Source organism: Artibeus jamaicensis, unplaced genomic scaffold, assembly GCF_021234435.1.
Source record: "Artibeus jamaicensis isolate MK-2021 breed Jamaican fruit bat unplaced genomic scaffold, CSHL_Jam_final contig_64, whole genome shotgun sequence".
Classification (NCBI taxonomy): Eukaryota; Metazoa; Chordata; class Mammalia; order Chiroptera; family Phyllostomidae; genus Artibeus; species Artibeus jamaicensis.
Genome location: NW_026521911.1, coordinates 2,115,867 through 2,138,043, shown reverse-complemented (window position 1 = coordinate 2,138,043; position 22,177 = coordinate 2,115,867). Strand labels below are relative to the sequence as shown.

The following is a 22,177-nucleotide window of genomic DNA, read 5'->3' as shown; positions in this document are numbered from 1 at the left end:
GGAACCGGACAGGGTGACGGGCCCCCTCCCGCCCCACTTCACCTGCTGCCAAAGAGAGGGCACCCGGAGGGCAGGGACGGCTTACCCCACACACAGCGCCACAGGGAGCTGTTCGGCGGACAGACAGATGGCCAGGGCAGAGGCTCCTCGTGATGCCATTATCCCACCTTTTATTCAACAGATGGATGTGGATGGAGACACAAGGACAGGACGACGGCCAAGTCCCAATAAATAAGGAACGGGGGTGACGGGTGGGGGGAGGCCGTGCCTGCACAGCCCCACATAAATAACCAGGTTGCTGAACTAGGGTGCAGACAGACGGGCTGGGCTGTTGCCCGCACTGCCCAGGCTGGCAGACACCAACACCGCAGGGACACGCACCACCTAGGCCTGAAGTGCCTCTCCAGCCTGTCACACCCGCCCCCCCCAAAGCTCCTGACACCCTGGGGGCAGCTGGGCAGGCTGGGGCTCCAGTGCAGCCCCACCCAGATCAAGTCTGTTTTTCAGTTTCAGTAAAAAGAGCAGGGGAGGCAGGCACATGCACGAGCCCCTGTCGGCAGAGGCGTGGACGGGCAGCCCCTTGGGGGCCTTGAAGGTGGACAACCTGGAAGCAGCAAAAGTGGGGCCAGGTAAAGCTACTTGAGGGGGTGGTGAGGAGGCAAGCTCTCCCGTCACGTGACCCAGCCCAGATCCTACGGGGAGCTGGACAGGCCCTGGGCACTGAGACTTCACAGCCAGAAAAGTTTGGACCCAGTGATGTCCAGGGACTTGCCCAGGTTTAGAACCCAGGAACCCAGACTCCCAGCCCACACACTGTCTGCCCCAAGAGGAGGGGAGGCACATCTGCTGGAGGGCCCTGTACTGAGGCAGGCGGTGGCTGATTACCAAGGTGTGGGGCCACTAGTGCCAGGCAGAGGCCTCTTCCCACCATCAGGGCTTAGCCTCCTGATGGTACAGAGGGTGCTGTGGGCCCCTAGGATCTGACCAGGGCCCAGGGTCAAGGGCATCCTGCAGGGAAGCAACTGGGCGACAGGGACGGGTGGGGCTTTCAGCTTGCTCCTGGACACGGTGCCCGCTGGCCGGCCTCCTCACTGGGGCAGACGCTCCCACCTCCAGGCCTCGGTCTCTGCCGTTCTGTCTGCTGGGCCGTGGCTGCTCGATCCTTCCGGGCCCAGCTGCAGCTCCACCTCCTCCAGGAAGCCTTCGGAACCCCCCAGGACAGGCCTGCGGTATCCTCAGACAAGACAGCACCTCAGATGACCAGGTTGCTCTCACTCAGCCGGACCACATAGCGGTTCTCCTGGGGGGCAGGAATGAGGGGCCAGAGCTCAGTCCGGGGGCTCCTGGGCTTCAGGAATGTGGCACCTGCCTGGGGGCCCCTGCACCCCCACCCCTGCCTCATCTGCAGTCAGGGTAGACACCTCACCTCAGCCTTCTTCTCTGCTGGGGGCTTTGGCCACTTAATATGGCTTCCACTGCTTCCCAGCAGTGCCCGCTGCTCAGTGGGGGGGCCAGGTTGTGAAGAGTCAGTGAAATCACCCCCCGAGGGCCCAGCCTCTGTGATGGTCTTCACTTCCGAGGCCAGTGCGTTTGTTCGCTGCTCAGGAATCCGGGCCACACGGAACCTGTGTGGAGAGGTAGCGCAGTCCTCCCCAGTCAGAGGAAGAACCCGGACCAGGAAGACAGTGCCGCCAGGGTCACACGGCAAGTTCGTGGATCGGGGCCTGAGCCCTTCCCCTGCCCTTTCACCCAGTGTTAGACGAGCCCCCAACGCCCCTGACCCCAGGCTGCAGTAGGCCCTTTGCCTAAGGGCCCCGGTGTGGTAAGGGGCCAGGACCCTGCCCTGGGGGCTCAATGGCTCCAGGCGGGACAGCTCAGCTGAGCGGACCTGACTCCCCCCTGGCCCCCCCCACTGCCCAGAGAGGCACACCGCAGCCAGGAAGGGTGGGCCCTCACCAAGCAGAGTATTCAGGGCTCAGCTGAGGGCCCTGCTTCCTCGCCCCAGGCATGTCTCCCCCTGAACCTGCTGCGCCTGTGCCCACCTCACCTGCCCACAGACAAGATGGTGATCTCCCCCTGGCGTCCCGCCTTGTCCCCAGCCTTGGGAGCCCTGGCGGGGTTGGGCAGGAGTCTGGGAGCAGGAGTGGTAGCAGCTGCAGCTTCAGGGGACAGTAGCACCTCGGGCCACTTCTGGCTACAACGGGAGCAGCAAGGGCCGGAGAGTGAGGCCAGACCCTGCACGGTGTGGAGGTGGTGGTGATGCGGACAGATGTGCGGCCTGCTGGGGGGTCCGGGCGGCAGCCTATGGAGGGCACGGGTGGCAGTGGTCACCAGGCCGGGCCAGGACCAGGAAAGGCCACGGGGAGGGGAGGGGAGTTGGGGTGACAGAAGAGGGGGCACACCCAAGTGGTGAGTCCCCAGGAGGCGGGCTGATCAGCTGGGTATGGGCCCTGCTCACCCACCTGCCCACTCACCTGGGCGCAGACATGTGGCTGGTTTGCACCAGCTGTCTGCTGTGATACTCCTTCAGCAGCTCCTCCAGGGCCGCCGCGTTCTCTGCGGACAGCTGAAGTCAGAACCGGCTCTAGGCCGTGAGGGGCACTCGCCCGGGACCCCCACCCTTGCACCGAACCCCCTGCCTGCTCACCACCCGCTCCCTGCCTGGGCCAGGTGCCTTTTCTCCCACCCAGCGCAGCCCCCCTCAGGCAAGAACAGGAGGGAGTGGGGCAGCACCGTCAGCCTCACTGGTGTTAGGGCCCAGCTGGCTCGTGGGGACCTGGCAGGATCTGCCCCCTGAGGCTGCCTCCCAGGCTGTGCCTCCTTCCTGGGCACAGGGATGGTCACGCCCTCCCTCACCCTTCTTCTCCGTGATCAGGCGCACCAGGACCCCGATGGTGTCCTCATTGGCGTCCTCAGCCCGGTAGACGGAGTTGTTCCCTGGGGTCAGAAAAGAAGGACTGAGATGCTGGGAAAGTCCAGACTCTCGAGCTACACCAGGATGTGGCAGCAGAGGGCGCCCCAAGCCTCCCTAAGAGTTAGGCTCCAAGCCCGGGTGTCTATAAACCTGCTCCAGGCCGCAGCTCTGAGATGCTCGGCATCGCCACCTCCTGCACCCAAAGCCCCACTTCCCTGTTGGCCCACTGCAGGGTCAGGGCCACCCAACTCCACGGTCCCTGCGGAGGCTGTGTGCGGGGTCAGGGGCAGCCTGTTCACTGCTCAGCCAGTCCCAGGCCTGTTACCTCCCTGCGTGCCATCCTGTCTATGTAACTAACAGAGGGCTCCTAGGACTCGTACCCAGGTAACAGCCAGTAGTTTGAGTTTGTCCTAGGCTAGGGAGACAAGGGCAGCCAGCCCCAGGAGGGCTGGCCTGAGTTTCCACTTTCCTGCCTACAGCCCCTGCCCTGCCTGTCCCCCCAGACTTTAGTGTCAAGAGGTGGGCAGGGCTCTGGCTGGTCTCAGGCAGCCTGGGGGCAATAAATGTGCATGTAGGGCCCCAGTCCTGCTGGCCTTCAGCGTAGGGGGTGAGGAGAAGAAAAGGGGGCCCACGGCCCTGGGGTGGGAGGAATGCATCTGTCCCTCTGGTCCCAGGACTCGTAACTCCAACTGCAGCCAGGAAACCTCAGCCTCTCCTGGTGCTTGCCCAGGACAGCCCTTCAGGCCAGCGGTCAGAGGTCACTTTGAGTAAGGAGCAAGCAGTCTGACCCCTGATCTACACACAGCTGTAGCCCTGAGGAGTCCAGACCCCACAGCCAGGCGTGGCCCCACCCAGACTGGGATCCCACTAAAGCCACTAGACAAGCCTCTGCTCTGCCCCGCCACCTCGCCAACCTTCCTTCCATCTTGTTGTTTTGCGGTGTCCCCCTCGGTGGCTGGCACACAGCACCTCCAAGAACCGCCCCCAGTCTGCCCTCGGGTGGCCTCCCCCAGTCAGACCCTCCAGGCCGTGCAGGTTCCCTCGGGTGGCCTCCCCACCAGGACCCCGGGCCGGGCCTCACCACTGCCTCCAGCTCCAGGGCCGGGCCCGACTTCCTTGTGGGCCGTGCAGTGGTAGCCCTTCCGCTTGAGCAGGTTGCACACCAGGATGCCCAGCAGCCCCATGAGGCAGAAGATGGGCACGATGGCGATCACCGCGTACTGGGCGGCCGTCTCCTCGGGGCCGCCAGCCCGCGTGCTGTTCCCAGGCTGCCGTGTCTCCCCGGTGCTGCTGGCCCCCGCTGCCACCTCCACACCACGTCGGGTCCGCCATCTCCGCTCTGAGCACCATGGAGGACACAGGCTCAGAGCGAGACGGACGCAGAGAGGGACACACACACACACACAGGCCCAGGGCCCACGTCAGGGGTGTGTGTGTACGTGCATATGAGTGTGTGCGCGCACACGTGTGTGGCGGGGTGCTGATGTGTCCAGAGCCGCCCATGCTGGGGAAGCAAAGGCCAACTCACCTGCAGCCCCTGCTCTGTGCCCATCTGATGAGCCAGCCTGAGAGCAGCGTCCTCAGGCCCCGGAGGGTCAGAGCCTCACCCGCCGTGTGCTCCTCAGGCTGGGCCCTGCCTCCCACACCTGGCCCACGAGTGAGCCGCCTCAGAAGGTGACTTGACTCAACGGGCGAGAGGAGGTGCGTGCGTGCGTGCGTGCGTGTGTGTGTGTGTACAAGCTGATGTGCCCACACTCGTCTGCCTGGGTTTTTAAGGGGTCGAGGCTAGAGGGCAGACAGGTCAGGATGCGAGCCCTCCGGCGGGGCTGCCACCTGCCGGATGGTCTCTGGCACTCAGAGGTGAACAGGCCGACACACAGCCAGTGGGACAATGGCGTTTCCTGCTGGACACCCTCCTGCTGTTTGCCACTCCCCCCCCACAAGCTGAGGAAATGAGGACCCCATGGCCTTGGATAGACCCTGTGGGGGTCCCTGGGCTCAAGCTCACCAGACCCCGCCACATAACCTCACCAGTCATAGCCCCCTGGGCCACTCACCGTCACAGCCACGAGGACCCAGAGGTGTTCGGGAGCATGGCTGGCAGGGAACACGGGGAACCTCTGAAGGAGCAAACCACCTACAAAGGAGAAAAATGTCACCGAGATCCAGAACCTTCCTCAAAAGAGGCTGCACTCCCTACTGGACACGCACACCGGTCCTCACCCACCGGTTTCACAGATGGGAGGGCTGAGGCCCACTCAGGGGCGGGGTGAGGCTGGGACCCCAGGATCCAGAGTCCTGGCCACTCTGCATGAGCCCCCAGCCCCCCTCCGGCTCACCCAGGCTGGCAGCCTCCACACAGTGTGTCCTGAGTTGCTGTGCCTGCCTGGGCCTCCAGCCGCCCTCGAAGGCTGCAGCGGGAGTGGGGCTGGCATGGGCCAGAGCCCCACGAGGCTGAGAAGGTGCCCGGGGGGCAGGACCTGCACAGTGAGCCCCGCCCCGGGTCCTGTGGGAGGGAAAGGGTGAGAACGAATCCCGGAGCCAGGCCTGAGGTCCCTGGGAAGTCCGCCCCTGGCCCTCACGAGCCTTCCCAGGACAGGCAGGTGGGCAGGGCGAGAGCTCACCAGGTCGAGCTCCTCCCCAGGCGGGCACTGCCAAGGGGCCGTTGATGTCGGCGTAGCCAGAGGCCAGGGCAGCAGCTGGAAGGACAATGGGCGGGGCACACTGAGCAGAAAGTGCTGGGCTGTGGCCTCCTGGGGCTGCCTACGCACCACCGCTCCTGATGCCCGGGAGTGGGGGCCGAGGACAGCATAAGGCCCCTCCCCCAGGCTTCAGGGACACCTCTGACCTCAGTCCCTCACGCTGCAGGTTAAACCTGCCCCATGGCCACTGCCAAGGTGGGGAGGACACACGTCTGCTTCTGGGAAGAGCTGGAAAGCCCCAGATGGGTCTGGTCAGGATTGCAAGCCACTGGGTCTCTGAGTCACTCCCCTTCCATCCTCCAGGATGAGGGGAAATGCTTCCGAACTCCTCTCTTCCTGCTGCCTTGCCCCCCTGCCCAGCCCCAAACCACAGCTGGGCCTGTCATCAGCCAGCCTCTGCTCATCAGCCCTGGGCCAAATCAGCAGCTGCCGCTTCCTATTCCAGCCGCTGAGTCTCCAGGACCATGTCGTCCGGGAGCGCCCCACGACGCCCCATGACGCCCGGCCAGCCCGTCCACACTCCTGCACCCACACAGGGCCTGAGAGTCCCGCGGGAAGGTTCTCCTCAATCTGGTTCTGCAGCCCATTCCACAGGGAGCTCTCTGCTTCCCTTTTCAGATATGAAGTGTGTGGCCTGAATCCACCTGCTCTGGGGAGACCCCAGTCCTCTGATTCCGCTCTGGGGGGTGGAGGGGCACCAAGTAGAGCCAGCTGCCCTGAAGGGCGGAGAGAATGCCACACATGAGGCTCCAGGGAACCCCTCAGGGCCCAGATCCAGCTCCCAGCTCCACAATCAGTGTGGGCCAGAGGCACTGCCTAGGGTCAGAACGCGTCACAGGAACAGCTGGGAACTGACCCACCCGACCCGACCCAACTCAGCCGGGGTACACGAGCAGCCCTCACACTGCACCTCCTGAGCCCTGGGGCGCAGGCCTCAGGACTTGGCTCCTCTGACATCCCTGCCCGTCCCATCCCCAACTCACCACAAGGAAGCAGGACAGGGGCCAGTGTGGTGGAGAGGTCAGCTTCATCCTCGGGCCCTGTGGTCCCCAGCCTAGGGCAGACGGAGGGGGCTCAGCAGGAGGCCGCGCCAGGCCTGCTTCTGCCACAGCCCTGGGCAGGCCTCCGCAAGGTGCTGCGGGGCGGGCACAGTGCCAGCGAGGCTTGGCCAGCACTCGCCGCCACCCCTCGCCCCCCCAAGTCTGAGAAGAGGGGGTGCCCTGTGTGGGGCCAGCCTCCCAGGGCAGCACAGACTGACTGGAGGGGAGCAGCAGGGTCTGCCAGGCGTAGGCGGCTTCCCGGAGGAGGACAGGCTTCCTTCCCCTTCCATGAACAGCCAGGTGCGGGGCCTGGGCAGGGGGCCTGGGAGGAAGGAAGCCCGTGGCTGCAGCCCCAGGGATGAGAGAGCTTGCAGTCTCCCACCCCAGTGTCTCAGGCGCCTGCCCGTCAGAGCTCCCTGTGGCGGAGGGCACGCTCACCCTCGGGCTGGCCCTGCCTCTCACCCTTCAAAGCTCAATACAAGCGTCTCTCTCCAGAAGCCTCTCTAGACCACCTTTCCCCAAAGCTGGGTTTGGCCCCCGAAGTTCCTGCCCGTACTGCCCTGACTCCACCACAGTCCTGCCCTCCCGTGTCCCCCGTCCATGCCCTGTTGCCTTCTCCACAGAGGATCGGGGGCAGACCCAAGAGGTGGCCACCATGGCCAGCATGCAGCGTCCATCCTCTCTTGGGTGCCTACTGTGTGCCATGCACAGGAAATAATTGGAACATGAACAAGAGGGACAGTGTCCCTGCCATCAGGGAGCTTGAACCACACGGTGGACCCATGTCCTAGAGACCGAGTGTCCCCCTGCAGTGGGTACCGGCCGGGGCCAAGCCCTCAGGCTGGGACCAGCCTCCTCTCGAGTCTCCCGCCGCCGCGGCTGCTGGCAGGGATCAGACAACAAAAGGGATTGTGGCAAAACCAGGGAGTTCCCGGCGAGGGGTTCCCAGGAGGCCCAGCTTCCGGCTCAGGAGGGCGAGGGGGGCACTGGGGAGCCAAGCCACTGGCCCAGGGCCTCGAGCAGGTTGAGGGGACCTTGCCTGGAGCCCCAAGCCAGCTGAGGCCAAGCCCCTCGGGACAAGCGCTGCCGGCAGTAAAACCCAGGTCACACAAGGGCCCCTCAGCCTGTGGGTGGCCTGGGCTTCCCACCTGGAAAAGGAGCCAGAGGAAAATGATCTGTCCTCGCTGGGTGACAGGCCAGGTGCTTGAGTTACACACCCCAGGAGGGGGAGGGGCAGTGGTCACACCACGGGACTCTCCAGGTCACTGGCAGCGGCTCTCAGCCCAAGGCCAGCTCGGGGTAAAACCTGGGACAGAATGTCGGGCAGAGCAGAGTGGAGGCTGCGCCTGGCAGTCAGCGCCCCTCAGCTGAAGTCCCCAGGCCCTGCCGCGCCCCGCCCCCCTCTGCCCAGGTCACACGTCTTCCTTTCCAGTTCCCGCCCCAAAGTGGGCCTTCGCCCCACCTGCACAGCTCCCCTTCAAGCCCACCTCCCCATGGCCCCCTGCTCCTCATAGGATCGAACCCACAGACCTGCCCACGAGCCCCAAGTCCCCAGGCTGGTCCCCAAACCCTGCCCATCCCCAGACCCAGCACCCCTCCCTGTTGCCAGGGCGGTCCCAGAGGGTGAGGTCAGGAGTGAAATGTAAGAGGCACTGCAGCCACAGAAGAGACGGCCCCTGGCCCACCCCTGGCCCCGTGGGCACCTGCTGGGCGACCCGAGCCCTCGGGGAGAGCTGGGCAGCTGCTCATCTCCAGGCAGACAGGGCGCTGTGATCTCGAGGCCTCCAGGAGCAAAGTGAGTGTCTGAAGGCCCAGACGCAAAGCCAGCGTGGACCCACTCAGGCACATTCACACACGCTCCGGGCTTGGCCCTGCCGCCTTCCAATTACCTACCTTCTAATTACCGGAAACCCGCACTTACTCCAGTCTAGCCCCCAGTCTCTGCTACGGCTGCTCCCCAGCCCCACACTCGGCCCAGACTGAGCTCCCGGTGGGCCTGCCCGGTCAGGCAGCCACCAGCCAGCCCCCTGGAACGCTGTGCACACGCAGACACACCTGCGGCTCTGGCCTACTCCCCCACCCCCACCTGGCATCCCCTCTGCACTGGGAACCCACCGTCTAAGCTCTGAGCACTAGAACCTCCATCAACGAGCCGGTTCAGATGGAAGCCCCTTCTGCAGAGCAAGTGGGGGTCTGAGAGGGCTCCACCTGAACCCCACTGCCTTGTCCTAGAGGCTGAGCAGTCGGTGACTTCCCGAAACTTCCTAGAGGGGGCAGGGGGCCCAACCAAGGCCCTGAGAAGGGCTGGGATGCAGCCTTGAGCCTCCTCTCCCTGCCCGGGTGCCCCTGGCAGAGGAGAACCCCATGGGGCCCCAGGGCAGAGAAGGAAGTTGGCTTCGAGGCCACTCCTCTCTGAGCAAAGCCTCCTAGCTGGGGCCCCACCAACTCCCGAGGGACCCGAGCCCCGACTTCACCTCCTTGGGTCTCAGCCCCTCATCTGCAGCATGGGGACATCACCTGCCAGGGCCAGGCCGTGTGAGGTTTAAATGAGGTGAGGAGCCTGAAGTAGGTCGTGGGAGTTCCTCCCCAGCCCCTTCTTTCCTGCTGCACCTCCTGCCCAGGCAGGTAATTAAGCATTCGTTTGCTTGCTTGTTTATTGTTTACCCCCCCACCAGACAGCACCAGGGGTAGGGACGCTGTCTCATTCACCACAAAACCCTCCCCGGCCCACGTCTGGGGCGGGAGGGCTCCCCAAAAAGGCTCATGGGAGCAGGGGCTTCCTCATACTCAGCCTACCCCTACCCTCCACAAAAATACCCGAACAATTAGAACCAGAAATTCCCTGGAGGAAGGCCAGCTAACAAAGCCCTGACCAGGGCCCCAAGCCAGAGACGCGGAGCACCAGGGAGGTGCAGCCCTGGGGGCTGCACAGAAAGAGGAAGCTGTGCCGCTGGCCTTGCAGCTTCCCCTTTCCCAGAACGGCAGCAGGGGCGGTGGGCGGCGCCCAGCCTCCCCCCAGCCTTCGCGTCAACGCCACCAAATGCTGAAGGTCTCCCAGCCCCGTGCCCACCCCGTGGCCTCCGGTTCACCCTGCCTGCCGCCCAGGAGCCTGGTCTCATGATCTGGCCCCGCCCCCGCCCCGCCCCCGCTACCCTGGGCCCCTTGCAGCCCCCACAGGTGCCTCGCTCATCCCAGCGCACTGGTCGGTATCTGTTTCTTCTGCCCAGAAACCCCTCCCATCACCAGGGCAACACCTACTCTTCCTTCAGAGCCCTCAGCTCAAAGTCACTTCCTCCTGGAAGACCCCCACCACCTCCCCTTCTGCACTGACCACCCTGCGTGGGGCCCTCCTCACTGGCTGCTGCCCTCCGGGCCCAGCGCCCAGCACAGGGCCTGGCACCGGTGTGTGGGGAGGTGTACGTGAACTCAGGAGGTGCGGGGCTGGGGTCAGAAAAGGCACTCTCGGGACAGGGTCCAGCTTCTGCCAAGGCTGGGAGGACTGGAGAACAGGTTAATGGTTAAGGAGTCCGAGGCTGGGCTGAGGAGGGGGCCTGAACTGGACCTGAAGCCCGGGACTGACTAACTCAGGGAGACCAGCCTGGCCTGCTCTGCTCTGCTCCTCACTGGTGCTACTGCTGCGGACCCTCTTCCACCACGCGGAGGGCAGAGGAGGGAATGCACATGAAATACATACTCAGCACAAGACCTGGTACAAAGTAGGCTTTCAAACAGCAGTTGCTGCGCCTGGGCCTCCCCATATGTAAATTGTGAGGGAAACAGCAGACACTGACAGGCGGGTATAAGGTATAAGTGAAACTCGCCTACATTACGTACACTGCTTGGCACAGGGTCCGGTGCCTAGGAGGGGCCGTGGGCCAGGGTGAGAATCTGGGAGGGAGGAGGGTGCAGGAGGGGAGGGGGCCTGGGGAGGTGGGTGGGCAGCACCTAGGTCACGCACGCCAAACCTGGCTGCAAGCTGAGAAGCCTGCCCTCCCCTCAGGACCTGCTGGAGCCCGGGAGGGTCAGCAGGGAGGGGCAGGCATGGAGTAACTGTCTCAGCGGGCTCCCTGCCAAGGGAAGCTGGGGCGGGAGGCGGGTGCTCACCTGGGGCAGGGAGGGGAGGCGGGTCGTTCTGTTTCCCAGCCACAGCTCTAGGGCCTGAGGACCACCCTGCCGCCTCCAGAGGCTAGGGTTGCCTGGAAACACAGCTGGACCTGGTCCCCCGCCCCTCGGCAGTGGCTGTGCCAGAGGCAGGAAGACAAAGGCCGCCCATCAGTAGAGAAATCCAGGTTAGCGGGAGCCCAGTGGTTCCCTGGCAACTGGGGCTGAAGTAGGGCAGTGCCCGCAGTGGCGGCGGTGAGTGCAGCTAGGATGTCCTCCCGTCCTCCTCACAAGGAAGGGAAATGCCCCTCGTGCCTGTGGGCCCGGCCCTCATCCTCACGGGAGAGGTGACCATCCCTGTTTCACACCTGGGTAAACTGAGGCTGTGGGAGGTCACTGCTTCCCACCCTCCCTGGAGCCTGGCCCAGGCCCTGACACACAGCACATGCTCTCGGGGCATCTGCCAACCTGACGGCAGAGGCCAGGCAGCCAGGGGATGCAGTAAGCAGGGGGCTACTGCACAGAACCCCGAGAGCCCAGGAAGAAAGGTGCGCCCCACCCCGGGGTCTCTGGGCATCTGGGGGTTCCCTGTTTCTGTGCTTGTTCCCACTCCACCCCAGGGCTGCCAGCTCCAGGGGAAGGGCACTGTGAGGAGGAGGAGCCCAGGGAGGACTGGGAGCTCCCGCGGAGGAAGCAGAGATCCTGGGGCAAAGGCCTGCTCCCTAGGGCTGCCGACAGGCTGGGGCCCGGAGACCCGCTGGGCTGCCTCAGGGCCCCTCAGCGAGACCGGCGCCTGGTTCCCACCCCCACCCCAGCCTTGGGCAGCTATGATGTCCCAGCTCACAACCCTGGAGTGAGGACTCCGTGCCTGCTGGCCCCTAATCCTGCTCCCTGGCCTGCCCCCAGGGGCTGGGCATGGTTCTCCCCTCAGCGAGGTGCAGTGGGCGGGTGAGGCTGAGGGGACTAAGTGGTTCTGAGGCTACAAAAAAGGCTGAGGCAGCCAGAGGGTCCTGGCCAACTTCTCCTGGTCTGGGGTCGTGAAGATCTACCCCTGCCCCTTCTCTGGGCCGAGACAATGGTCCACAACCAGACAGTTGTTTGGGGCAGAGCCGGGACTCCCCACCACCCACACTAAGCACTCACTGCACACCTCCTTCCCTTCCCAGGCCGGGTTTCACTGACCCCTCACAGACAGGGCCCCGGGCTTCACGAATGAGGAAACCAGGCTCAGAGACTGAGCAGTGAGTGCTACGTAACATCTCACTGCCAAAGTTGACAAGGTTGGCCCAGCCCGAGGGGGAGTGGGCAGCACACCACCCCCAGGCCTGGCAGCCCCCAGCTCCTGCAGGCCCTGGTCTGCCCCCACTGCACCCCTTAGGGCTGCGGGCTCCCTGCTCAGGCCACACAGGGAGGCTGGGCTGCCCTAGGCTGTCTCCCTTGGCCCCCACGACCGGGTGGCAAGGGGCCTAGGAGGGCTGGACGGCACCTCACTGCCCTCCCACCTGTGCTGTTGCTTCCTCCTCCTCTGAGAAGCCACCTCGGCCTTGGCCACACAGCTGGGGTCAAGTCACTAAGGTGCCAGGGCGACCCAGAATCTGCTCAGCACAGGCCTTGCTCTGTCACCCCAACCGGGCTGACCTGGCTGAGGACTAGTGAGACTGACGGCAGACTGAGCACAGCCCCCGCCTGCCCCGTTCTGTCTCCTCCAGACTTAGTGTGCTGGGGACAGACACCTTCCCCCACCCTCCAGCAACCCCTAACCAACAGAGCCTGGCGTCAGCATGACAGCAGAAGGGGGTGGGTGCTGGGCAGCCACACCTGGGTTCAAGCTGTGGCTCAGCACCGAAGGTTCCATGACCCTGAGCAAATTACTCACCCTCCCTGGCCTTCAGGGTCCTCCCCTGCAAACAGAGACGCTCCTCCCTGCCTCTAGGGGCGCTGAGGGGTAAGCGGAGCCACAGTAAACAGTGCTGGCCCCGGAAAAGCCAGGCCTCTGCTCCGAGTACTGGTTCTCACCACAGCCCACCAGGTGCCAGGCTGAGAGTGGATCGGTGTCCATCCAAGGTCACCCAGTGGCTCCGGAGTGGGCAGGGGTGCTTCAGGGAACCCAACGTCAGTCCCAGTGGCATGGGGGGCGGAGCCTTGGCCTCCCGGGGAAGACCCTGGGTGCCCATTTCCCAACCCCATATGGGCCTGTGGACACCTGCTCCAGGCCAGCTGAGTCACGGGAAGGTTGAGGAGGGGTGCTGAGTGGTCGGCACCCAGCCCCACGTCTCCGAGCCTCAGTTTCCTCCTCTGTAATTTCGGGCAATCGCGCCTACTCAGCTGACCTCCTGGCCTGCCAGAGGATCCAGAACTCACAGGGGAACAGTGGCTCTTTTTACAATCAGGCCTTAGCCTGGGAACCACCCCCTGCAAGAAGTCCTCCTTGCCGGGGTGGACCCTCCCCTCCCCCGGCCCCTTCAGCCATCATTGTGTGTGGTCTCCCCCAGGGGAGGGAGGCAGGGGGGCACATGCAGGAAACTGGGTGCCCTGCAGGACCAGGGGCTGCGGGCTCCCAGGTCCCTCCCTGAGCTCCCTCTTCCTCCGCCCAATGAGGAGGTCCCAGCTGATGCCCCTCCCTCCTGGATGCCCCTCCTCCCACGCTCAGACCCCGCCTCTAATTGGCTGCAGAGGCCCCTCCACCACTTTCCGTCTGTGCCAAGTAGCCAGGGCACATACTCAGGGCCACATGGGCAGTTTATTTATAGAGCTCTCATCTTTCCCAGGGTGGCCCAGGGAAAAGCTCTGGCCTCCCAGGCATACTGACGTGGGTTAGGATCCCAGTGGCACCAGGCTCTCGTGTGGCCATTCTCCTCTCTGGGCCTTCCTTCCCCTGCTGGGACCTGGAGGGGACTGTGGGCCCTCTGGGCAAAAGGCTGAGGATGTGAGAGCCTCAGGTCCTCATCCCAGGGCTGGACACACAGTGGGGACACAGCACGGGCTTCCTCTTTTCTTCCCTGTCACCCTAGTCCCAACTGATGGCACTAAGCCTAGGCCCCGGCACCCATGGGCTCATGGCAGCCAGAACTTAGAGAGGGTGCTAAGTTCTGCCACAGACCACGTCCCAGCACCCAGGCGGGCAAGCACAGCCTCGCCAGGGTGTGCCGTTGTGCATCCTGAGTCCCAGCACTGAGTGGGAATGGGGCTGAACAGGCCCCTCGAGCTGGTCTCAGGCAACGCTGGGAGGAGGGCTGGCCCTGTGGCAGAGGGCGCCTGGCCTTGCCCAGCCAGGACAAGCACTGAACAGCCCCTCCATCGCTTCCTCCCCCACTGCAGGCAGCCCGCCTGCTCCTTCTGTGATGGTCCCACGGCCCTCACCTGGGGGCTGGGCATACGCCTGAGCGCCAGGCTCTGGCACCAGTGGTCATGTGCCTCAGTCTAGGGCAGGTCCCCTCTGCTCTTTGAGTCTCAGCTCCCAGTAAGCAGTGTGGGAAGGGGCGCAGGTCCCTATCAGTGCTGCTCGAGGTTCCCCAGGCCCGGGGCCCGGTGCACAGCAGGGCCTCTGCTGCGAGTGTCCTCGGCTGACCCAGAACAAGGGCCGTGCCTGAGGAAGACCCAGGGCAAGCCCCAAACTTGCCCTGCCCACCATGTAGCCTCAAGTCTTCACCCCACCCCACCCTCACAGAGACCCTGCAAACCTCCTTGTGCACCCCAGGACACAGGGACACCCTCAGAGGCCCAGCCAGCACAGACAGGGCAGCAGGAGCAGGCAGGCGGTTCCTGGAGGTGATCCGCACCTGTGCCTGTTCCCAGAGGTGAGAAGGACACCTGCCAGGTGAACTGCAATGATGAAGAGGGACTCGCATTGGGCAGGGAGGGGGTTCCTGGGTCTTTGAGGGGGGCTGGGGCTGTACTCTGAATGGCCAGGAGGGTTCTAGCAAAGAGCGGACAGTGAAAGCAAAGGCAGAGTAGAACTGGGCATCTGGTAGGGAGAAATGAGGGTGAAGATGTAAAGTTCAAAAGCGCCTTGGGAGGAAAAGACCCGATGCTAGGATATGGCGTCTGGGCTGTATTTTAGAGGCAGAACCAGTTACTGTGGGGAGGGTGCGGGGAAACGGGTGCGGGGAAACAGGGCAGAGGCCAGGGCAGCAGGCCAGAGCAGGGATGCACGAGGGAGCCCTGACTTTGTGAAGGCCTGCACCTGGGAGTACCCTGATTTTGTGAAGGCCTGCACCTGGGAGTACCCTGATTTTGTGAAGGCCTGCACCTGGGAGTACCCTGATTTTGTAAGGCCTGCACCTGGGAGTACGTGGGGGACCCAGTGGGAGTGACCTGGCTGGAAGGGGAGAGCCAGAGCATCAGGGTTCTGGGGTTCTAGGTTAAGTCTCTGGGCTTCTCTGACCCTCAGTCCCTGTCTCTGTAAAGTGGGACTGGGCCCACAAGCAGAGCAGTGGCAGGGCGCTCCCTGCCCCCTCCCCGCCCTTGGCCGGACTGACACCTTCCTCCAGTGGCTATCACACCAGGCCCACCTGAGGCCACACGTGCACCCTGGCCTGGTCCACTGTCATTCCTACCATCCCAGGAGACCCAAGTTCCCAGAAAGGTTTGGCTTGAGCAGGGCACAGGCAGGGATGGGCTGGGGGCCTCCATCCACTGAAACCAGGAAAGGAGATTAACCCTTGGTTAGCCCTTCTCATCTCCCCCCTCCTGGGCCCTGAGCTATTTCCACCTCTGTGCTGGGGATGGAAATAACTCAGGCTCAGCCCCAGGAGACCAAGACGGCTATTCTGATCAGCCCCACGAAGCACAGTTCCAGCCCTTCCAGAGCGGACAGAGGGACACCCTGAGCCCCAGCTCCAGCACTCAGCCAGGCAGCGGCAGTGGGCAGAGCCAGCAGGGGCCTGGGGGGGGGGGGAATAGGGAGGCTAAGGCCCGAGAGGGTGGGGCACAAGCTCAACGTCATTCCCAGCCTGCTCCCCACCACAGCGTGGGGTGGACTTGGGAAAGGGACCCTAGGGCAACTCTGAAGAGGGGGACAGGGCCTCTTAGGCACGGTGAAGGTCAACGGGGACTCTCAGTTATCCTTGCCACCCTGGTGGCCTGGGCTGTGCTGCTGCCTCCTGACACTCTTCAGAGCTATGTGGCCTGGTCCCAAAACCAACTGCAGGCTCTAGAAGGCAAGATACAGGTCTTTCTGGTTACCTCTGATTAGGAGTGGGACTGGGGTGGGGAGAGGAGGAGGAGGAGGAGGAAGAGTGGGAAGACCACAGAACCCAAAGTTTCAGACGTGTGTGTAAACACACGCCACACTCAGAACTCACGACAGCACGCCCTGGCAAGGCCATGCTGGCCGGCCTGGGTTTGAGAGAAGGAAACCCAGCTACGCCATGAGCAGCTACAGGCACATGTCATCTCACTGTGCATTTTATAAGTTCAAAGGGAGACCCTTCACCAGCAAAAGCATCAGGGCTCCCTTTACTGCGACACTCGCTTGATTACGGCAGCCTGGAACCAAACCCGGAGTGTCTCCAAGGTTTGCCTGTGTTGGGAAGGTGGGTGGCCCTCTCCAAGCACCTCCCTGGGCTTCAGGGCCAGAAGACCTGGATTCCACTCCTGGCACTGTCCTGACTGTGAGTGACCTTGGACAAGTCACTGGCTTCACTGAGCCTCAGTTTCCCTCTCTGAAACAGTCACACTCTCAGAACCATTGTGAGGATTCAAAAGGGCACTGCATAAAGTGTTACGCACGCCTGTCTTCCTACCCCCACCCCTAGCAGAACACAGTCGACATTTTCAGAGGGTGTCAGTGGGGGACAGAACTCCCAGATCCTTCGGCAGGGGCTCCCTCACCCCTCCTGGCCTGGCCCCTGCACGAACCTGACTGTGGCAGTGGGCGCCTCAGTCAGGCCCAGCCCAAATGCTGAAGGGCCCTGCGCCAGGGCTGCATATCAGAGACCACACTCGTGGGGAGCAAGTCCACGCCCTCGCTGCTGGTACCCAGAGAGATGAAGGAAGGAGGCCTGGGCCAGAGAAGTCAGTGTCATCAGAATTTCAGGCCTGGCCCCTCTGTCATCAGCACCTACCTGGGTGTAGCCCCGGGGCCACTGTGTCCCCAGCAGACAGCCTACGCCAGCCCCCGACAGCAGTTTTTCTGCTTGAGGAGAGGAAAGGGAGAACAGAGGTGGTGGACCCCAAAACAATAGAGGATCCCAAAGTGATGATTCACAGTTTACTCACAGCTGGACACCTCAGTGTGCACGCAGGTGGGGAGACTGAGGCCCAGGGCGAGCAGAGTCTGAGAGCAAGATGGAGCCCGGGCCCAGTGAGAACACAGGTTACCAGGGGAGCAGAGCTTTGCCAGGCCTCCAGGACACGTGTGTGTTGGGAGGTGGAGTCTGAGGCTACCTCAAGGGCCCCCAAGTGCTCCAGAGGTGTCGCCCCACCAGATGCGGCCCAGCCGTGGCCCCGTCACTCTGCCAAGGCAAATCATTAAGGGTCCACCCACCTCACTAAATTGAGCTCCTGAGCAGCGCCCTCTTGAGGAAAGTCCTGGAGAGACCCTTGTCCCCTGGCTCCCCGCTCCTCCCTCAGAGCACCCCTCATCTGCCCGCAGGGTTTTGAGGTCCCTCCTCCTTCCTCCACTTACTCATTGCCCTGAGGCGTGTACACACACACACACTACTTGACTCCACAAACACACTTTGACCCCAGTGACTCTCGGCTGGGTCTCCGTCACCTAGGGTTCCTCTCCCTCTATGTCACACTCACATTAAGAGCAGCCCTGGGCCTGCTCTGGTCACACCCTATGCCACACACAATCGGTGACCCCAGTGACCCGGGGTCTCACGGTGGGCCGGGGTCACTCTTACACACAGACACTCTGCCTATCACAAACAGAGCCCCTCTGTGTCTCCCGCTTGGCCCCGCGTCACCACCCAGTGGCACGACCACACATTAGCCTGGGCTGGGCCGCCTCAGGCGCCGTGTCACCCACAGTCACGGGCTGACACCGTTCAGACTCCCCCCATTCCGCCGCCCCGCGCTGCAGTCGCAACACCCCGCACCCGGTCCTGGTCTTGATCCAAGTTTGCCAGGCCGGGGGCGTCTCCGGGGCCCGCCGGCTCCGCGCACAAGTCCCCCCGCTGCTCCGACACAGCGCGCTACTGTGCCTGGAGTCGCGGCCGCAGGACGCGCAGGTCCCGGGCGGGGGGCTCGGAGACTGGCGGGAGCCCGGGTGCGGAAGACTCCGGGACAGGATGCGGGGGCGGGGGGGCGGGGGGGGCGGGGGGCTGCGGCATCCGCCGCGCCGCTGAACTTCCTCAGACTCGGGGAGGCAGTGGGCGCCACTCGGGTCCGCACCCTTCTGGCCCGGCCGCGGGGTAGCGAACCCCGGGCTGGGGCTCGGTGTGCCCTCCTTACCTGGCAGCCCGCCGCAGCTCCAGCAGCCCAGCTCCAGGCGGCTCGTGCCCCTCTCTGCGAGCGCACGGGCAGCCGCACCAGCTGCGCGCCTTTTGAATGAATAGTCTGCCGGGCCCGTGCCGGGCACAGCCCCACCCCCACGCGTCAGAGCCGTCGGCCCCGCCCCCGACGTCAGACAGCGGCTCGCGCCCCGCCCCCCCTGGGGCCCGGAGCGGCTCTGGGTCTCTCGCCCTGCCGCTCTGCTCCGAGTCGCCACCTCTCGCATCTCCCGGAACTGCAGGGGACAGCGCGGAAGAGGTTGGGCGGGCATCCAACAAAAAAAGAAGGGGTTGAGCGATGCAAGATAGACTGGAGACTTGGATGCTACTTCAGGTTCCGTCACTATTACCAGTGCCAGCGGGGCCACAGCTGCCCCTTCCTGGGTCTCATTCCCTCCTGGAAATTGGCAGTCAAGGAGAATGACCTCACTTTGTCTTGTCGATGAAGTCCAGGCCTGCCCCTCAAAATCTCCACCTAGAAGGTGACAGAAGTCCTGGTGAAAATGAATCTATAACAGAGGTCCACCTGGTGGGCTCCTGCACATTCCCCCAGACCCAGTCTAAATCTCCTTCCTCCAGGACACATTTTCTGCCTCCATTCTCCACCCATCCCTCTCTGCCAGGATAGTCCTTCCTTTCAGCAGAACAGGCGACACACTGCTCTCCCGTCCTTACCATAAGCTGTCCCATCCTGCCGGTTCCCACTGCCAGCCATTAGGGTGGCCAGCAGGGCAGCAACTAGAGACTCCAGGGTAGCATCCACATTGTGTTCCCAGTTCTGTGAATTGTGCCCCCGGAAGGTGCGTGATGCAGTGGGCCAGGACCACAGGCAGCAGCTCAGCATCCAGAGTGCCCCCCACTTAGCGCCTTTCAGAAGACCCCAGGTGGCTCTCCCAGGACAGCAAGGTTGGGAAGGGAGGGCCTCCTGCTGGTGGCACAGGCCTGGCTGGGATCAGAATAATCACAGCTGAGGCAGAGACGGAGGAACATTAATAAGTTTATTGGCAATAGACTGTTGGGGGAGGTGAAGAATCCAAACCAAACTGAGTCATAGAATCTGAGCCATGAGGTGAGGGGGCAGGGAAGGTCGGGTCCCCTGGGTCCAGGAGATTGCAGGAGAACTGAACACCTGCAGAGGGAGGAGGGGATGGGGAAGGGTTTCCATTTCTCTAGGCCTTGCCTGGGCTGTGGGGGGAGGGCAGGAAGAGCTCCAGATCACTGAAAGGGTCATGGCCTCAGCCCCTTGTATGTCACTGGAGACCCTCCAGGGTCATATACCCCACATGCAGGCCCACAGAGGGAGCCCAGAAAGGACTCAATGCTGGAGATCCAGTGAGGCAGCCAGAGCATCCCAGGACTCCCCCGCTTCCTGCAAATGTTTTCTTTGTAAGTGTACCCCAGTTCCAAGTTCTAAAATTCATATAGTAGCATTTCATGTGCCACTCGACAGATCAAATGGGGATACATTTCTTGGCCAAGAAGCACTGGCTATTAATGGAACGTCCTACAGAGGGCCCAGCCTGCCTATACTACCAGTTCTTTGTGAGGCTTTGGTCTAATCCCTCCCTCTCCTCGGTTCCCCCATCTGAAAATTAGAGTGGCCAGTTTGTTGCCTGAGGTCGTTCTAGTTCTCCGTGGCAGGATGTGGTTGCCCGGCCTGGCCGAGTGGTAAGGGTGGGCAGCGGTTTACCTGAGCCAGGAGAAAAGATCAGGGATGAAGAGACTGAGGTGGTCCCTCCTGTGGTTCTGGCAACTCTGAGCTCTCAGGCTGCAGCTCCAGAGGGCAGGTCCCTGGGAGCCACAGCCTACACACAGTCCACTCCCACGCCTTGGGGTTATAAGGGAACCTAACTATTATTCACTGCCAGCTCTGACTCCCGAACCACGGCAAGCTGCAGATGGGGCCGTACCCAACACTCCGGGAGCATCCAGCCACCACAGCAAGGAGACAGGTCAGGAGCTGTGGAGGCCACAGGAGAGACTTCGATTGGCTTTTTATGGAGCTTCCAGAACCACAGGCTGGGGAACAAAGCACTCTCAGAATCACAGGCTTTTAAAACTCCTGGCATCTCAGATGGACCCACAGAATCTTAGCATTACAATCTCTGAGCTCAGGGACCTCAGAGACCATCTACTTGAACCCCTCATAGTGCAGTGAGCCCAGAGAAAACCTGCCCTTGATTGTAGGGGGCGCGGTGCAAGGCCCCAGTAAGCTGGGATGAGCTGGGATGGTGATCAGAGGCAGGGGCAGGGGCTCCATGGAGTGTGGATCTTAGGCCACAGATTCAGAGGCACAGATGTAGTAGTTGGCTTGGGATCTGAGCATGTGTCAGCCTCTGGGGTCGTGGACTAGGAACGGTGGCGCCCTCTGCTGGCTGCATTGAAATTCCCACGTGGGAGTCTAAAGCAGGAGGCATGGGAGGGTGGCTCAGATCTAGATTTCAGTCCTCAGAGCCTGGCTCGCCCCCAGCTGGCCAAGTCCTACCCCTTGGAAGGTGAGCTGTGTTTGTGCCTTAGCTTCAGCAGGGAGAGCGGACTTGGTTTTGGGAGGAACTGGGCCTAGGAGGCCAGTTCGGGGCTCAGACTGGAACAGGGCAGAAGCTGAGCAGGGGCTGATTGAGCCTGAGGCTTAGGTTCAGTCTGCACTTAGGCCCAGGTCCTGGCTTGGGTCTGGAACCCGACTGGGGTTGGGCTTTGGTGTGACACAGATGGAAGTCAAGGCCTAGTTCCGCCACCAGGCCAGAAGCAAGTGACTTTGCCAGAGTGCAAGCTCGCCTACCCAGGATGCTGTGAGGATCTACTGAGACCCCATGAGGAGGGCACCTGCTCCTTCAAAGCCACTGGGCTCAACCACCAGGCCTGTCCCCTCTCCCACCCTCAGCGTTTGGCGTGTGTCCTCCCCACAACCACGCATCTGGGCTCTGCCCCCACTTACTCCTGCTTGATCTCCCTCCCCAGTTCAGTCTCGCTATCTTGATCTGACCCAGCTTGGGCTGTCTGCTCACTTGCCTTTGCCAGGCACAGCTTGTTGGCCATAATGGGCCCGAAATAGCACTTCCCTTTGCAGCTTCCTACAACCTGGCCTGTGGCTTAAGGTTTGTGAGGACAGAAGACTTGGTGTTTGGCAGGCATGCAAAGGATGAGAAGGGATCTCAGAGGTCACTCGTGTCCAGAGAGGGCAGACGCTTGCCTAGGGTCACACGGGGATGGGAGGCCAGGGCTGAGGCTTCAGTTAAGACTCCTTGGTCCCCATGTCCTCCCCAGGTTCCACCCAGAAGGTCTAAGTCAGGTCCTTAGCCATACCTGCTTCTCCCATCACCAAGCTCTCGACCTGGACTAGTGCTGACGCCGATGACAGGGCCCCTGGGGGCCAGCCAAGCTAGCCCTGTGCTTCCTGAGTTCTAAGGGCCATTCTCTGACCTTTCTGACCACAGGAAGCCTTCCTCTACACCCACCCCCAGCCTCAATACTGACTTGCTGTGTGACCTCAAGTAAATCCCTATCCCTCTCTGTGACTCATCTTCCCCATGAGGTAGACATCTACCTAAACCATGCCCATTGTCCCTAATTCAAGGGACACCTGGAAAACCCCTTTGGAGAAGGGATGTCTTTTGGCCTCTTCCCTGTCCTTGGAGGTCAGGACATGCTACCCAAAGCCAGTGTGAGGAACGTGAGCCAGGAACCTCGCAAGTAACTGATGTGAATACCAGTTTGCAAAGCATGAGCCTGTGCTCTACCAACTGGTCTTTGCAAAACTGGAATCGCTGAGGGTGGAAAGTGTTCGTGTGTGTTCAGCAGAGCAGAGGCGTGGCCTGCCCTTTTCTGGCAGTCACCACCTTGGGCCCGGCAGGCAGGCCCTGTGGTAAGGGCTCTGCCCCGACAGACTGGCCCGTGCTGCTGGCCTTTGCATCCTTGTGTCTGATTTAGCGACACTTTGCTTAATGATACACTTCTTCAGACCAGAAACCAGACAGACTTGGA

General features: G+C 62.6%; 1 protein-coding gene across 9 annotated transcripts; it reads right to left on the bottom strand.

Annotated features, from left to right (window-relative positions):
- Positions 1-147: 147 nt before the first annotated feature.
- Positions 148-18,265, bottom strand: RELT (RELT TNF receptor). 9 transcript variants are annotated; one of them, XM_053670790.1, is made up of 12 exons: positions 18,159-18,260; positions 7,805-7,962; positions 6,600-6,670; positions 5,539-5,613; positions 5,254-5,420; positions 4,972-5,051; positions 3,996-4,253; positions 2,857-2,937; positions 2,475-2,556; positions 2,048-2,302; positions 1,427-1,625; positions 148-1,300 (listed from the first exon to the last, which is right to left on the bottom strand). In XM_053670790.1, the coding sequence occupies exons 3-12, from the start codon at positions 6,645-6,647 to the stop codon at positions 1,253-1,255; spliced, it is 1,293 nt and encodes a 430-aa protein (XP_053526765.1). In that variant the 5' UTR covers positions 6,648-6,670; positions 7,805-7,962; positions 18,159-18,260; the 3' UTR covers positions 148-1,252. The 9 variants fall into 9 exon arrangements, with proteins under 9 accessions (XP_053526765.1, XP_053526766.1, XP_053526767.1 ...); XM_053670791.1 differs by lacking the exon at positions 18,159-18,260 and adding an exon at positions 8,772-9,678; XM_053670792.1 differs by lacking the exon at positions 18,159-18,260 and adding an exon at positions 8,360-8,741.
- Between the last annotated feature and the right edge of the window lie 3,912 nt (positions 18,266-22,177).

Excerpts from the sequence above, each read along its gene's own strand:
- RELT (XM_037148669.2), bottom strand. The coding sequence starts at position 8,504 with ATGTGCCTGAGTGGGTCCACGCTGGCTTTGCGTCTGGGCCTTCAGACA. Across the intron at positions 5,052-5,253 it reads TGTGGAGGCTGCCAGCCTGG|GTGGTTTGCTCCTTCAGAGG; the intron begins GTGAGCCGGAGG and ends TCTCCTTTGTAG. Across the intron at positions 2,557-2,856 it reads CCTGATCACGGAGAAGAAGG|AGAACGCGGCGGCCCTGGAG; the intron begins GTGAGGGAGGGC and ends AGCTGTCCGCAG.